Genomic DNA, 17,325 nt, shown 5'->3' with positions numbered 1-17,325 from the left:
TTCCTGATTGTTCCTGATTGTTCTTGGTTGTATTTTTTTTAGGGAGTTCAGGAGTTCAAGGGGGTTTAGAGGGGGGGGGGGGGTTGAAACCAAAGCTGCTTTTTTTCTTAGCCAGATCTTACCTGTTTTTTTTTTCTAGTGTCTGCCTTGCCTGTGTTGCAGTAGTTTATCTTTGCGTAGCTGTTAGATTTTTCTGGCTTCTGATCATATTCTGATTTACTTGATTTTTTGTGATTTTGGACTAGGGTGTTATAAAAAAATATTTTGTTGGCAACATGGCCAGAAAGTTGTACTCGGTTGAAGAGGCTGCTGCACTGTGCATGGCCTCTAGCTCGGAGGAGTTCAGTGACTCTGATTCCGAGTATGTGCCCCCTGGTTCAGAGAGTGACTCCTCTACTGAGGAGTCATGGTGTAGTAGTAGCACGGTTAGTGCTCTTGAGGAGCCCATGGAGGTAGAGGAGAGTGTGCAAAATGAGGGAGAGGGTGATAGGCATAGGCGGATTTTCCATAAGGCTAGGGGAGGCTAAGCCTCCCCAAACCTGCTTGGCACATTAAAAAAAACAAAACAAAAAAAAAACCTTACTCCGTTTCTGCACTGTCCTGGAAAGCTGTTCTTGCAAGCCCGTTTTGCTGTGCTCCGATTGGATCTTTCTTCTTGTGGATTCTCCAATCAGAGCACAGCTTTCTTGACAGACAGTAAAACTGACCAATCAGAGCACAGATGCACACAGGGATCGGGAGATTTTGCAAAAAGAATCTGCAGAAGAATCTGCAGCTGTAACTTTACCTAAGAACCAACTCTCAACTTTTGCTGCAGATTTCATCCCACGGGTACTATAAACAGGTACTATACAGTTCTAAAGAATCACTAGCTGACATTAAATAGTTTTTTGCCTGACCTGACATCTATAATAATTTATAATCTATCCCCTACCCTAACAGATGGAGGGTAAGTTAACTCTTTCCCTCTGAAAAAGCTCATTGTGTGTTTGTATATTTGTTGTTGTTTTTTGCACTTACTATTTTTTTTTGTCATTGTTTTGTTCATTTATAGTAAGTTACAGTGGAGCCAATGTTGTGTATCAGTGCCAGTGTTATAGTGCCAGGGCCTGAATATCTGCCATCAGTACCCACTGCTTCTCACTGTATATAATGTGCTGGGTTTGTAAATACGGACTGCGTCTCACTGTATATAATGGGGAGTCAGTACCCACTGCCTTTCTTACTACAAAACTAACATAAACACATCTAAAGGGGTGGTTCACTTTTAAGTTAACCTTTAGTATGTTATGAAATAGCCTATTCCTAGCAACTTTGCAATTGGTCTTCCTAATTAATTTTTTTGAATAATTTGCCTCTGTTCTGCCTCTTTCCAGATTTCAAATGGGGGCCAAAAATATTCCTCTGTGAGGCTACAATTTTATTATTATTATAATTTTGTATTACTTATTTTTCCAAGTAGGCCCCTTAAATATTCATATTCCCATCTCTTGTTTAAACCACTACCTGGTTGCTAGGGTAAATAAGACCCTAGCAACCAGATAGCTGCTGAAATACCAAATAGAGAGTTGCTGAACAAAAAGCTAAATAACTGAATAACCATTAAAAATAAAAGTGAATTCGAATGCGAACTAGCCCTTGAAGCTAACTGATCACAAACACAAATGTTTGCAGATCCCCTCACAGAAGTGCACGTATGAATACTTTTACATCCTAAACATTTTAAGGTAAAAAAAAGCACCCCCTGCACTTTGTACAGTATCCCTGGAAGTCAGTGGGAACGGCAAGAGGTAGTTGGGAGGTTAATTTTTTACACCAGCAGCGAATCCACTAAGTCTCACATTAGCTGTAGGTCAGTCTGTGTATGGGCCATCTTTAGCCTCCCCAAACAAAAAAGTCACCCTCCGCCTATGGTGATAGGGCTGATGCTGCAGCTGGAGGAGAGCCTGCGTGGAGGCCTCCTTGTAATTTTCCCCCTGAGATCCCCCCTTTTACTGCAGTCGCTGGTGTTAAGGTGGACACCAGGAATTTTGAGCCTATTGATTTTTTTCAATTGTACATCACTGAGGCCATCCTACAGGATATGGTCCTCTATACAAATTTATACGCCGAGCAATACCTTACCCATAATCCCCTACCTAGGTATGCTCGAGCGCAGGCATGGCATCCCACTGACATTGCCGAAATGAAAAAGTTCTTGGGACTCACTTTAGCTATGGGTCTCATAAAAGCAAATTCTTTGGAGTCCTACTGGGATACCACTACTGTGTTGTCTATCCCTGTTTTTTCTGCCACCATGCCGAGAAACCGGTATCAGCTACTGCTCCGGTTTCTGCATTTCAATAACAATGCAACGGCTGTACCCCCTGATGTGCCCGGCCATGACAGGCTGCATAAATTGAGGCCCCTTATAAATAGCCTGTCTGAGCGGTGTGGAGAAGTGTATACCCCTTCCCAAAACATTTGTATAGATGAGTCACTTCTCCTCTTCAAAGGGCGCATCGCATTTCGGCAGTACATCCCAAGCAAGCGTGCCCGCTATGGGATCAAATTTTACAAACTGTGCGAAAGCATTTCGGGGTACACCAGCTATTTCATGATTTATGAAGGCAAGGACTCCAAATTAGACCCCCCTGGTTGTCCCCTTGATTTGACTGTCAGTGGCAAAATTGTATGGGAGCTCATCTCTCCACTTTTGGGCCAAGGTTACCACTTATATGTGGATAACTTTTACACTAGTATCCCCCTGTTCACTGCCCTATATTGCTTAGATACCCCAGCCTGTGGCACTATAAATCGTACCCGAAAGGGCTTGCCCAGGGATCTGGTCAGCAAAAAACTTAATCGTGGAGAAGTTTATGCCCTAAGAAATGATGAGCTCCTTGCCATAAATTATTATGACACAAAAAATGTATTCATGCTGACGACAATCCACGATGAGTCAGTAACTGTGGTACAGAGAGTTGGTAGGCCCCCTAAAACAAAACCTCTCTGTTGCAGGGAATACAGCAGGTACATGGGTGGCGTTGACAGAACTGATCAACTCCAACATTACTACAACGCCACTCGAAAAACTAAGGCCTGGTACAAAAAAGTTGGTATATACTTGATTCAAATGGCCCTTCGAAATTCATACGTTGTATATAAGGCAGCAGTACCAGGCCGCAAATTATCCTATTATAAATACCAGCTGCAGATAATCCCTGCCCTGTTGTTTAGTGGTGTAGAGGAGACTGTGCCTGAGATGCCCCCTAGTGACAATGTGGCCTGATTGATTGGGAAGCACTTTATTGATACGCTTCCACCCACACCTGGAAAAGTGTTTGCCCAGAAAGCTTGCAGAGTGTGCCGCAAAAGGGGTATAAGACGAGATACACGGTACTACTGCCCTAAGTGCCCTCGCAACCCCGGGTTATGTTTCAAACCATGTTTTGAAATATACCATACTCGTCTGCACTATTGAAAGGGTAATAAATTGTTGTGCACTGATGGAATTTATAATAATTATTGGCATCCCGCTTTGTGCAAAATTAATATAGTAGCCTTATGGTTTATGTATTCAGGTCAGAATTTTATGTCATGGTTAATTTGGTTGTTTCCTTACCTAAAATGTTACGTTAGGTTATGTATAGCCAACTGAGGTGTTGCGTGACGGACTGGGCCCCTAAAAATTTGTGGTGCGTGATGATCATGATGTTTCATCTTGCCTGCGGATGATTTCATCTCCCCTGCTGATGCCACAAGGTTTTTTTTTTACGGACACCTCATAAGCTACCCTTTCAGGGCAGTTGCTACGGCTATATGTATTTCTGGGTGACATTTTAGGTTTTACTAGTGTACAGTATTAGCTCTCCATGGAATATTTTTTTTATTATTTTTGCACAGTTAGGGTCTTTGTTTGCAGTAGTGAAAAGAAAGTTATAGTTTGTTGGTAGATGGGAGTTTACATTTCAACACTTATGCTAATTGTAGTCTTTCTCCTTATTATGAGTAATAGTATTGTTCTGATGGCATAGCTCTTTTGGTTGGAGAGAAACTGGCAAATTCAAAACTCATTAGCTCAGCTTTCAATGCAGATATTGAGGCCTTTATTTTGGGCAATATATATTTTGTTCTTGGTGCAGGCATTCAGCTTTTTTCAGAATTGTGGTGCTATGCAACTTATGCAATAATGTCCCGCATTTCTGTAATAGATTATCGCACTGTGTATGGGGGGCACTGTGTATGGGGGGGCACTGTGTATGGGGGGGCACTGTGTATGGGGGGGCACTGTGTATGGGGGGCACTGTGTATGGGGGGCACTGTGTATGGCGGGCACTGTGTATGGCGGGCACTGTGTATGGGGGGCACTGTGTATGGGGAAAATTGGGGGCACTGTGTATGGGGGAAATTGGGGGCACTGTGTATGGGGGTATTGTCTATGGGGGCACTGTGTATGGGGGCAATTGGGGGCACTGTGTATGGGGGTATTGTCTATGGGGGCAATGTGTATGGGGGGTGCTGTCTTTGGGTGCACTTTCTATGGGTGTATTGTGTATGGGGGGGCAAAACTGGTGCCCTAGAGGCTCCTGCCTAGGGTGCAACAATTGGGGGGTGCCAGGCAGAAGCCTCTCCTGCCTAACCCTAGCCACTTGCCCCCGCTGGTTGTCATTACTCGGTGGGGGCAATGACTCCCTTTCACCACCTCCTCGCATCACCCGAAGATTCGCAGGAATACAGATGAAGCTATACAGTCAAAAGATGTTCAACTAAACAGATAAAGGTAAATAGAATATATTTTGGGGCTAAATTGGGCAGGTTTTTTTAGTTGTTATTGCAATTTCGGGGAGAAATCTAACTTTGGATCTTTTTTTCTTTATTTCAGGCTAAACCGCAAACTTCTACGGAGAACTGAGTCCACAATTCTGCATGTAGGAAAGCAAGAATGGCGCTGCTGAATAGCTACAGGTGTGCACTTTCTGAAAATATATAGTTTGTGGGGGTATTTCACAGGTAAGGGGGTGTTCAGACTGACAAACTGCATGGAGTGCACTTAGAGCGCAGCTCCAAACTTTCGTGAATTGCCCCTGTTTTGGGCTGTTTGGAGGCCGTGTCTTTAGGTGCACCCATGCATGTGGGGTATTGTTTTGTTCAGGACAAGTTGTAGATTGATATTCTAGTGTTTTTTTTTCGTTGCTATGGAAATTTTGGGGAGAAATCTAACTTTGGACCTTTTTTTTTCTTTATTTCAGGCCAAACCGCAAACTTCTACAGAGAACTGAGTCCACAATTCTGCATGTAGGAAAGCAAGAATGGTGCTGCTGAATAGCTACAGGTGTGCACTTTCTGAAAATATATAGTTTGTGGGGGTATTTCACAGGTAAGGGGGTGTTCAGACTGACAAACTGCATGGAGTGCACTTAGAGCACAGCTCCAAACTTTCGTGTATTGCCCCTGTTTTGGGCTGTTTGGAGGCCGTGTCTTTAGGTGCACCCATGCATGTGGGGTATCGTTTTGTTCAGGACAAGTTGTAGATTGATATTCTAGTGTTTTTTTTCCGTTGCTATGGCAATTTTGGGGAGAAATCTAACTTTGGTACTTTTTTTTTCTTTATTTCAGGCCAAACCGCAAACTTCTACGGAGAACTGAGTCCACAATTCTGCGTGTAGGAAAGCAAGAATGGCGCTGCTGAATAGCTACAGGTGTGCACTTTCAGAAAACATATAGTTTGTGGGGGTATTTCACAGGTAAGGGGGTGTTCAGACTGACAAACTGCATGGAGTGCATTTAGAGCGCAGCTCCAAACTTTCGAGCTGAAATTGCTCTTGTGTATTGCCCCTGTTTTGGGCTGTTTGGAGGCCGTGTCTTTAGGTGCACCCATGCATGTGGGGTATCGTTTTGTTCAGGACAAGTTGTAGATTGATATTCTAGTGTTTTTTTTTCGTTGCTATGGCAATTTTGGGGAGAAATCTAATTTTGGATCTTTTTTTTTCTTTATTTCAGGCCAAACCGCAAACTTCTACGGAGAACTGCATCCACAATTCTGCATGGAGGAAAGCAAGAATGGCGCTGCTGAATAGCTACAGGTGTGCACTTTCAGAAAACATATAGTTTGTGGGGGTATTTCACAGGTAAGGGGGTGTTCAGACTGACAAACTGCATGGAGTGCACTTAGAGCGCAGCTCCAAACTTTCGAGCTGAAATTGCTCTTGTGTATTGCCCCTGTTTTGGGCTGTTTGGAGGCCGTGTCTTTAGGTGCACCCATGCATGTGGGGTATCGTTTTGTTCAGGACAAGTTGTAGATTGATATTCTAGTGTTTTTTTTTCGTTGCTATGGCAATTTTGGGGAGAAATCTAACTTTGGATCTTTTTTTTTCTTTATTTCAGGCCAAACCGCAAACTTCTAAGGAGAACTGCGTCCACAATTCTGCATGGAGGAAAGCAAGAATGGCGCTGCTGAATAGCTACAGGTGTGCACTTTCAGAAAACATATAGTTTGTGGGGGTATTTCACAGGTAAGGGGGTGTTCAGACTGACAAACTGCATGGAGTGCACTTAGAGCGCAGCTCCAAACTTTCGAGCTGAAATTGCTCTTGTGTATTGCCCCTGTTTTGGGCTGTTTGGAGGCCGTGTCTTTAGGTGCATCCATGCATGTGGGGTATTGTTTTGTTCAGGACAAGTTGTAGATTGATATTCTAGTGTTTTTTTTTCGTTGCTATGGCAATTTTGGGGAGAAATCTAACTTTGGATCTTTTTTTTTCTTTATTTCAGGCCAAACCGCAAACTTCTACGGAGAACTGCGTCCACAATTCTGCATGTAGGAAAGCAAGAATGGCGCTGCTGAATAGCTACAGGTGTGCACTTTCAGAAAACATATAGTTTGTGGGGGTATTTCACAGGTAAGGGGGTGTTCAGACTGACAAACTGCATGGAGTGCACTTAGAGCGCAGCTCCAAACTTTCGAGCTGAAATTGCTCTTGTGTATTGCCCCTGTTTTGGGCTGTTTGGAGGCCGTGTCTTTAGGTGCACCCATGCATGTGGGGTATCGTTTTGTTCAGGACAAGTTGTAGATTGATATTCTAGTGTGTTTTTTCGTTGCTATGGCAATTTTGGGGAGAAATCTAACTTTGGATCTTTTTTTTTCTTTATTTCAGGCCAAACCGCAAACTTCTACGGAGAACTGCGTCCACAATTCTGCATGGAGGAAAGCAAGAATGGCGCTGCTGAATAGCTACAGGTGTGCACTTTCAGAAAACATGTAGTTTGTGGGGGTATTTCACAGGTAAGGGGGTGTTCAGACTGACAAACTGCATGGAGTGCACTTAGAGCGCAGCTCCAAACTTTCCAGCTGAAATTGCCCTTATGCATTGCCCCTGTTTTGGGCTGTTTGGAGGCCGTGTCTTTAGGTGCACCCATGCATGTGGGGTATCGTTTTACTCGGGATAACTTGTTCTTTCATAACCTGCCTTCATTTGAAAATTTTCATTGGTGTTTTATTCTCAAATTTACTTTGGACTTTGTGACGGTGATAGTGTTTCAGAAAAAAAAAAAAAAAATTAAAATATGGTATATGTTTTTATGCTATCTGTATGACAGGAGCTACATTTAGAGCAAAAACTACACCACAACTAAAAATATAGAGGTGTGCAGTTTCTAAAAATGTGTGACTTATGTGGGTATTCCATTTCTGTCATAAGATATGCCATGTTAAAATAGAGATGGCCTTTTCGCTTTTTTTTCGATGTAAAATTGCACAAAACGCTGTTTTATTATTGGGGTGTCTTCTGGACAAGAAAAGTGGCTTACCAACACATATTTGGTATTGTTGGATTCAGCAGAAGCAGGGCTTTTACAAACAGTAAAATTTTTGTAAGTTAATGTAATCGTTCTTGGAAAAAAAACACAAAATAAAAATACTTTTTTCTTTATTTCACTTTTTTTTAACATATTTCACTCAAAAAATGTGTTAAATCTCCAGAAAAAGTACAAAATTTTATTATAATGTTCAAGCCCAATTCGTTCCGGAAAAAACGATATATAACATGCTTAATTTCATGTAGGTTTTCTTGTCAAGAAACCGAAGCAAATGTAATGAGTGCAAATTGTCTAAAAACGGCTTGGCAGTAGATGTTCACTTTTGGGACAAATCGGCTGGCAGTGAAAGGGTTAAAGACATAGAAACTGAATAGCTTACTACAGTAGTGAAAACTGTGAAAAACTTGGCATGATCACTGCAATGTTTTGCACAAAACCTAGGAGGGGTGTGTAGCACTAAAATACTCGACTACAGATATTATGGGAATGTGGATACATTTAGAAACAGAACATATGGTACATTTTTAGAACAGCAAACAGAATATGGGAAGTAATCAGAGAAGAAAAATACAGATACTAGCCTTACTAGTATAAGCCTCACAGAGTAGATTTACTGCTATGATGGTTAAAGGAGAAAGAAAGGTAAAAACTTTTGAAATACTGATTCAGCGAATTCAGTGTGTCGTTCTTCTGCATTGTTTATATCATGGATGCTAGTACATGGGGTTCACATTTTATAGGAAGCAAGTACTCCTGGCTTTTTCTACTTCAGGACCAGTATAAAACCCTCCCTAGCCTAAAGTAAGCTTTATCAGAAAGGTATATGTAAATACAGCCATAAGCACTCACAGAAATGCTGCACTGACTTCTCTGTCAAAAGATTTGTTGTTTCTGTAATTCATGTTCTAGTGACACGTAGCTCTCTGCTCTTTCCCCTCTCCTGCTCCCCCCTCCCTCAAGAATGCTAAAAACTCACCCCCCCCCCCCTTAGGAATGTGGATCTGAGCCAATCAGCAGGAAGCTGACTCATAGTCTTACAAACTGAGCATGTACACTTGGTCTCGGTCTCAGTGCAGGAGTGAGGCATTATGGGAACTTTCTTTACCCAGCTCAGCGTTTTTTCTTTCTGTTTGGCTTCTGATCATCTGAACAGGTGAAATATGGTGAGACTTAAGGGCACTATTGAGACAACTGAAGGTATGCCTGCAGCTAACTCTTAACTCTTTATCAGCCTTTCTCCTTGAAACTGTTGGTTGTTTCTATCTTTTTTAAAGGAAGTATCTCAAAGATAACCTTTAGGGCTGTGACAGACAGGGAGATTAGTCGCCGCGTGACAAATCTCCCTTGTTGCGGGCGGTGGGATAGCATACGTGGTGCCGCAATTTGCCGAAGTCACGGAAGTTGCCTTGTGAGGAAACTTCTGCGGCTTTGGCAAATCTTGGCGCCACGTATGTCATGCCACCGATGATCTACATTTACATCTAGCTGGTGGGATGGCATTTCGGGGAGATTAGTCGCCCACGACAAGGAGATTTGTTGTGCAGTGACTAATCTCCCCGTCTGTCACAGTCCTTCAGATACTGGTATTTTGTTGCAAAACTAAAACATGTAAAAAACAAGATTATGTTATCAGCCTTTATAACTATATTAATTTATATACAGGTAGTGGTTCTCTAATCCATAATGCTTAGGCGTTTATATAATAAAAGGCACTAAGTATGCCCAGAAGCAGTAACCTATAGCAACCAATCAGCTGGAAGCATTTACCACTCACCTGTTTAAAAGAGAAATTCTTATTGGTTGCTATGGGTTACTGCTTCTTGGCAAACGTAGTGTCTTTAATTTCTTGGGGGTTAGGACCTTGGGTTTACCGAATAAGGAATCTTTCTATAATACTCTCTGCGTTCCCAGCCCTCACAACCTCCCTCTTGCGGGTTTGGGGGTGCACTCATTGGTTTGCATGTTGGGGGTGAGTTTGGGGCATCCCGCCCAGTTTGGCCCGCCCCTGACTCCACAGCCCAAAGGTTTTAGTATACCACAAAATAGGTGGCAACACTACTGGCTACAATGTGGAATTCTTGCACTCTATGGTGTGATGGGGGGGGTTTAAATTGTAGTCATTATGTCTTCAAGTGTATGCAACTAAGGAAGAATTATTGAATTTGAAACCATGTAGTACCTCACTTATAAGCATTAAAAGCTCTCCAGGGGTTTTATATGCTTGGATTTGAGAATACTACAGATCTACACACTGTCTGTACTAAAGGATTGAGCTGACATTGGATTTTTTTATGTTTAGAACAGAAATATAACTATGAATATTAAATCTGCCATACATTACAATGAAGATGGCCTCTTACCAAATAAGGTCAGTAAAACCTTTATGATGATGTATTTCTGGGGAGGAGCTGTTCAGCACTGAAAGTATGCATTCCAGGTACAGAAGCTGCAGAGGATGGTTCTCACTGGCAAAAATGGGAAATAAAAATTCAGATAAATAAAACAATTAAAAAAAAAAAGTTGATACTGTGCCACACAGAAGGTTAATCATAAAATTGAGGAATATTGGCCTAGAACATAATCCGTATATACTCGGATATAAGCCGATCCTAATATAAGCCGAGGTACCTAATTTTACCTAAGAAACTGGAAAACCTTATTGACTCGAGTATAAGCCTAGGGTGGGAAATTCAGCCGCTACTGCTAAGTTTCAATAATTAATCAAATAATAAAAGGACACTCAGCGTGACCCATGTGAACTCTTCATAAATATATCATGCTGGCAGCTGCAGATTAGGGAAAGGTGATAAGGGAAAGGTGGATGGAGGACCCTCCTGCCTTAAAGAGTTACAGCACGGGGAAAGAAAACAGGTACAGGGAAAGAAAACAGGTACAGGGAAAGAAAAACTGCTGAGTGCGCACAATTCTAGTACCCAAAGAATTTGCTAATCTCTTTGTAAATGTAGCGTCTTCTTTATAAAATGCTCACAATTACAAGTATTTACAAAAGAGTATAACAGTGATTGAAAGACTCCTGGTTCCAGACAGTGAACATACTTTCACTTTTACACAAATTAATTTTTTTGGGCTTAGATGCCCTTTAATACCTTTAAACTGCACTGAACATTAAAGTTCCAATTTTACCGAAATTTTAGCGAAAATGGAACCATAGTACTAAGATATTATTTACAGTTTAGGGGGCATTGACAATGTTACCAACTTTATATAAATGATAGTTTGAGGTCATTAAATTTTTATTTACACACAATCTAGGAACATCATCCACAAAGCACAGAATTACTTGATTTTCATACAGAACAGCATCAACACTAATCCCTCCCAACATCTCTACATGTTATCACAGCACAAGGCAAAGTACTGAACTTAAAAAGACCTTTCAGTTGATATGCTTTCCTGCTAAAAGGGACCACTTAGATTGTAAGCTCTACGGGGCAGGGACCTCCTTCCTACTGTGTCTCATACCACATGGCACTTATATATATATATATTTATTGTATTTATTTATTATATCACTTGTCCTCCCTGTGTTGGGAGTACTGTTTCTATTTTTTGCTGATGACACTAAATTGTGCAAAACTATAAGTTCCATGCAGGATGCTGCCACTTTGCAGAGCAATTTGACAAAATTGGAAAACTGGGCAGCAAACTGGAAAATGAGGTTCAATGTGGACAAGTGCAAAGTCATGCACTTTGGTAGAAATAATATAAACACAAGCTATCTACTTGATGGTAGTTTGTTGGGGGTATCCTTAATGGAGAAGGATCTGGGAGGTTTTTGTAGATAATAAGTTTTCTAATTCCTGGCAATGTCATTCGGTGGCTACTAAAGCAAATAAAGTGCTGTCTTGATTTAAAAAGGGCATTGACTCAAGAGATAACATCATTTTGCCTCTTTATAGGTCCCTGGTAAGGCCTCATCTTGAGTATGTGGTGCAGTTTTGGGGTCCAGTCCTTAGGAAGGATATTACTGAGCTGGAGAGAGTGTAGAGACGTGCAACTAAACTGGTAAAGGGGATGGAAGATTTAAGCTATGAGGTTAGACTGTCTAGGTTGGGGTTGTTTTCTCTGGAAAAGAGGCACTTGCGAGGGGACATGATAACTCTGTACATTAGAGTGGATTATAGGCAGATAGGGGGTGTTATTTTTTCCATAAAAACGCACCAGAGGCCACCGCTTTGGATTAGGAGCTTCCATTTGAAGCAGCATAGGTGGTTTCTCACAGTAAGGCTGTGGATTGCCCTTCCTAGTAATGTTGTAATGGCAGATTCTGTTAATTCCTTTAAGAGGGGCCTGGATGAGTTCTTGAACAAGCACAGTACCCAAGGCTATTGTGATACTAATATCTACAGTATTAAGTATTAATGTTTGTATATATAATTTATGTATGCGAGTGTATATATTGGTAAGTATAGGTTGTTTGTGCTGGGTGTACTTGGAAGGGTTGAACTTGATGGACTTTAAAGGTGCATTTTGGCTCAGCACAGTGCAGTTTGACGCAACATTTTTCCTACTGTAGCAAATTGAGTTTATTTCTCTACAACATCCTGCCACGTACCAAGCCATAATTCACTATTAGAGAAAGCAATCAATTAAAAATGTCTAGTCTACCAACATTAAGCAGGAAACCAAACATAATTCAATAAAAACAATGTTTCTATTAAATTAAATAAATCCTTCTACATCCTTAAAAAACTAAAAATAAAATGTGCAGGATATCTTTGCTACCTGTGCCTGTGGTGCAAATTATCAAATTAGTAGTAGTAATTTAGGTTGATAAAACACATCTGTCGAGCTCAAACTTTTATCTAAATGAAACCTGCCTAACTGCAAATTGACCCAGAGGAATGCAATAAACCCCATTCTGAAGCCTCTCCAATTTGCCTCTTTAAAGGAACAATAACACCAATAAATGAAAGTGTTTAAAAGAATTAAAATATAATGTACTGTTGCCCTGAACTGTTAAAGTTTGCTTCAAGAACACTACTATAGTTTATATAAATAAGCTGCTGTGTAGCCATGGGGGTAGCCATTCAAGATGGAAAAAAACACAGGTTACATAGAAGATAGATAAAACACCATTGTATTCTACAGAATGTATCCGTTATCGTCTATGTAACCTGTGCCTTTTCTCCTTTTGAATGGCTGCCCCATGGCTATACAAGCATTTTTAGAGTGGTTTGTCAAACGCGATAGCAGAGATCAATCGTGCGCGACTCAATCGCTCCTTGGATTCTTGCCCTAACAGGTACTGGAACTATAAAATTATTATAGCTGTTGAGGATACCATAACCAGTCGAGGGCCACTTACCTTTATTATTACTTTTTCTTCTGCTTATAATATATTTTTACTTACTTTATGACAGCTTGAAGTTTGTCACATAGCACAGTGAACACAGATACAATGTCATCACAAAGGAACTCCACAGAAGGACCCATCTCTGTGTAATCGGATGAAAAGTACAAATGCAATAACATCAGATGGCTGAATTATGCATTTAAAAAATAAACATTAAAGGAATACTGTCATGCGAAAAATGTTTTTTTTTTTTTTTCAAAATGCATCAGTTTATAGAGCTTCTCCAGCAGATTCCTGCATTAAAATCCACAAACAGATTTTTTTAGTATTTCATTTTAAAATTTCACATGGGGCTAACCATATTCTTCATTTCCCAGGGTGCCAGAGCCATGTGACCTGTGCTCTGATAAACTTCAATCACACTTTACTGCAGTACTGCAAGTTGGAGTGATATAACCCCCTCCCTTCCCCCCCCCTAGAAGAAATCCAAGTCTGGCTTGGGACTCCAGTTACATGGGAGTAGTAGAAACAATAGGTTATCTGAAAGCAGTTCTAATGTGTAGTGCTGGCTCTATCTGAAAGCTCAGGATCAGGCACAATGCACCAAATGGCTGCCTACACACCAATATTACACTTAAAAAAAATACATTTGTTGGTTCAAGAATAAAATTTTAAATGGTAGAATTAATTATTTGCTATATAAACAGTGTAATTTAGAAATAATAAGTACAGCAAAAAAAAAGGGGAAGTTGTGCCCACCACTAAACATTTCACCATTAGGTGGGGCGATGATGCTGTGACCCCAAAATTCATATAGGCAACAACTAAAGATCCTCTGCACTCAATTATCAATATAAATAGGACATTAAGACATTCTGTGCATTAAGCTACTAAGATATGCCCTTCCCTTTAACCCTTTTAAGTGCCAGCAGAATTTCACATTTCGGTTCCCCTTAGTGCCAGGCGCTTTGTAAACATCCTGTGCTCTCTCATTTTAGGGGCATTTACTGGAGGGGGGGGTGTTAAGTTTAGGTAGGCAAACTATATATCGTTTTCGTCAGGAGAACCTTAGCTTTTCAATGTGTATTTCCACTTCTGAAACAAGATTTAGAGCTCAAAATACAAAAAAAAGAAACATTTATATTTTTCATGATATAGGGATATATACCAGAAACATATTTTATTTTTTGGACAAAAATTTAACTGATTTGGAAAGCCTCATGTCTCCTGAACGTGCCAATACCTGATATTTATAGTTTAATGGAGATTTCAGACTATAGATCAAAACTCCCAGCAGTAAATTACCACATTTTCAAAGCATTACAGCAGAATACGGCATACTTTAGATTCCAAAAATACTGGAACATTAGGTTTACCCCAGGAAACAATATATTTTGGAAAAGTACACATTTTGCTGAATCCGAAACGGGTAACCATGTCTTTCAACTCCTAAGTACCAAACGTCAATGCTTTCCTGAGTTTCTATAAATATTATGAAAATTCAAAAAAATCGCCTCAAAGCTTCCACTTTCAAGCATCATATTTCCCACATAACATTAGGTACCAAAAAAACACATCCTAACTATGAAAGCTAAGGGTCCACTGAACAGTTTGATGCCCATTGTGCATAGGATCACCAATGTATCTGGCATTTAGAGACTTCAAGAGAAAGTTAGTACATACAAATTGCCCTGGAGATCTCTGTAGCTACTGAAAATTCAACACATTTACTACATTGTTGTGGGGTAAAAACACAAAAAATACACTGACCCTACAAAACCATATATAAATTACTCATTTTGGTGATTTCAAAATGAGTACCCATGTCTTTCTACTCCAAACTAGAGAGTCACAATGCTTTCCAAATAATACCTCAAACGGCATCAAACCTTCCACTTTCAAGCATCTTATCTCCCACATAACATTAGGTACCAAGAAAACACATAAATATGAAAGTCAAGGGTCCACTGAACAGTGTGATGCCCATTGTGCATAGGATCACCAAAGTATCTGGTATTTAGAGACCCCAAAAGGAGCTGGTGCATACGCTGCAATATAAGCTCCCGGCATGTGTATTATGTGCCATAAGACCCCCTAACAGTACGAAGACCCTAGAAAAAAATACAATTTCCGAAAGTACACATTCTGACAAAACAAAAATAGGTAAATACTAGGTAAATCTTTCTACTGCAAACTACCAAACTACAAAGCTATGCTTTGACATGACATGACATTTCTGCAAATAGCCACAAAGCTTGCTTTTTGACTTGCATTATGTACCCCCACATTTTGTAACGTATCAACATAAAACATTCTTAATAAGAATGCCAGGGGTCTACTGAACAGTTTGATGCCTTATATGCATAGATTTACCAAGCTATGTGGTGTACAGAGGCACCCAAATAAAAATGATTACTGACCCCTGTATTTCATTACCATGAATTTGGATATGCAAATCAGTCTATATTTTATCTGTATGCAGATCGATGCATATGATCCAAACTGCAGCATAGCCACCTGCGTAAAAGGCGGCACACCATTAACAACTCATTTCCTTTAATGCAAACATTCATTAGCCTCAAGAGTACAGTCATTGACACTACATACTACTACCAATTTCGGGTAAAACCTCAAATTTGAATGATTAAGCACTAAGCGGTTATTTCAGCAATATTTGTTCAACAATTGTTATAACATTATAAAGGAATATGACAGTATGCTGAAATATATGATTTAGCAATTAGGCTATAATAGAGCCCTGAAAGCAGCAATAGTAATAATATCTGCTTTAAAAATTATGGTTTGGTTTATTGCTTTGTATCCCATGTTGCATTGCATAGGACTGACTATACTTGGATACAATTATGTGTGTTTCACATTTATTTTGTTTTATGTCATATTGTTTTATTACATTTGGGTTCATAGTAACTCAACAAGATTGATGTCATAATAATATCAATCAGGCTTCTCTTCCTGCCCATGAAGCATAGGGCATATTCTCTGTTTGGATTTTCACTTTGACAATGGCTGGGGACCAAGCCGAAACATTAGTCTCCCAAATAAATGCACATTGACAAGTAAAAAAAAACTTCTATACTGTATATGAACATTTCTGACCCAGAATGGAATGCCTTTGGGACATGACTTCTTTAAGGACATTAATCTGCCTGGGGCAATGGCTGAGCTCTGAACGTCTTTAGAGTCAGGGACCTGTTTTAGCCAGTGTTCTTAATATTGCCCTTATTTGCATGAATGATGTGCAGGTTAGGGGACATGTAGGAAACAGACAGCAATCGCCTATGTTCTTTTGACTTCTCATGAATGCAGGGCTGTGTTTTTAACATTTTAATAGGTGCTTAAGTTTGGTCTTTTTAAATCCTATACCTCTACTCATGTTTTCTCAATTTCCTCTAATGAGTGTATAGCCATTTAGAACAATTTTCATGATGCCAACAACTTCAGTGGTCTATTTAATCCAGGACATGCAACAGTTGGTTTCTGTATAGAGTACCTTTACTCCTGAATTCAAGCAGAGCTTCATGGTTTTCAACATTCTTCAAAAGAAAAAAAGGATTAGAAATAATAAAATTTGCTCCAAGTGTTGATGACCATCTGAAAACATTCATAAATTGCTCAGTTACAAATTACTATCATCAATGCAGTTTCTATTGAATAAAATAGTAGCACTAGTAGCACTGTTCTTAGAAAACCACTTCTTCCAGGATAAGAACAGGGGTTTTTCTTGCTTTGATGTTTGATAACCCAAGCTGATTTGTATCCCTATTGTTTTCTCGAAAACAATTAACATTCCAATCCCATGGAAATGCAGTTAAGCTGTTTGCAAAACAATAATTACACAACTGTTTGTACCATTGTGTAGACTTATCATTTAACCAAACATTAGCTGTATTTTATTCATCCTAGATTTATGCATCAAAGTAAATACATATTTTGCCCCCCACACTCCCTAAATGTACTACTAACCAGTAGTAGTATCTTGGAAATTTCCCTTTCCTTAGGTTAATGTCACAATTGCCAAAAAAATTTTGAAATTTGCCAGCCACTGCACACATGGGCTGATTTGCGGCAACAAAATGCGCACAACAAGTGTCATATATAGATAACCTATAAATGCTACAATTAACAAGCTGTTTACTATATTGCCATTATAGCGTGACATAGCCATTACACTAACAGGCCTCAACAAATTGAAA

At 39.9% G+C, this 17,325-nt stretch overlaps 1 protein-coding gene across 1 annotated transcript in view; it reads right to left on the bottom strand.

The window, feature by feature from the left end:
• Nucleotides 1–17,325, bottom strand: part of arfgef3 (ARFGEF family member 3) — a 629,444-nt gene that overhangs the window by 544,373 nt on the left and 67,746 nt on the right. Inside the window, exons 7-9 of the mRNA XM_031902164.1 lie at nucleotides 16,623–16,665; nucleotides 13,169–13,253; nucleotides 10,155–10,259 (exon numbers count right to left, since the gene is read on the bottom strand). Coding sequence (XP_031758024.1) covers nucleotides 10,155–10,259; nucleotides 13,169–13,253; nucleotides 16,623–16,665 — 233 coding nt within the window. The remainder of the gene's footprint in view (nucleotides 1–10,154; nucleotides 10,260–13,168; nucleotides 13,254–16,622; nucleotides 16,666–17,325) is intronic.

This window comes from Xenopus tropicalis, chromosome 5 (assembly GCF_000004195.4).
Source record: "Xenopus tropicalis strain Nigerian chromosome 5, UCB_Xtro_10.0, whole genome shotgun sequence".
Classification (NCBI taxonomy): domain Eukaryota; kingdom Metazoa; phylum Chordata; class Amphibia; order Anura; family Pipidae; genus Xenopus; species Xenopus tropicalis.
This window is presented reverse-complemented; position numbering and strand designations above follow the sequence as displayed.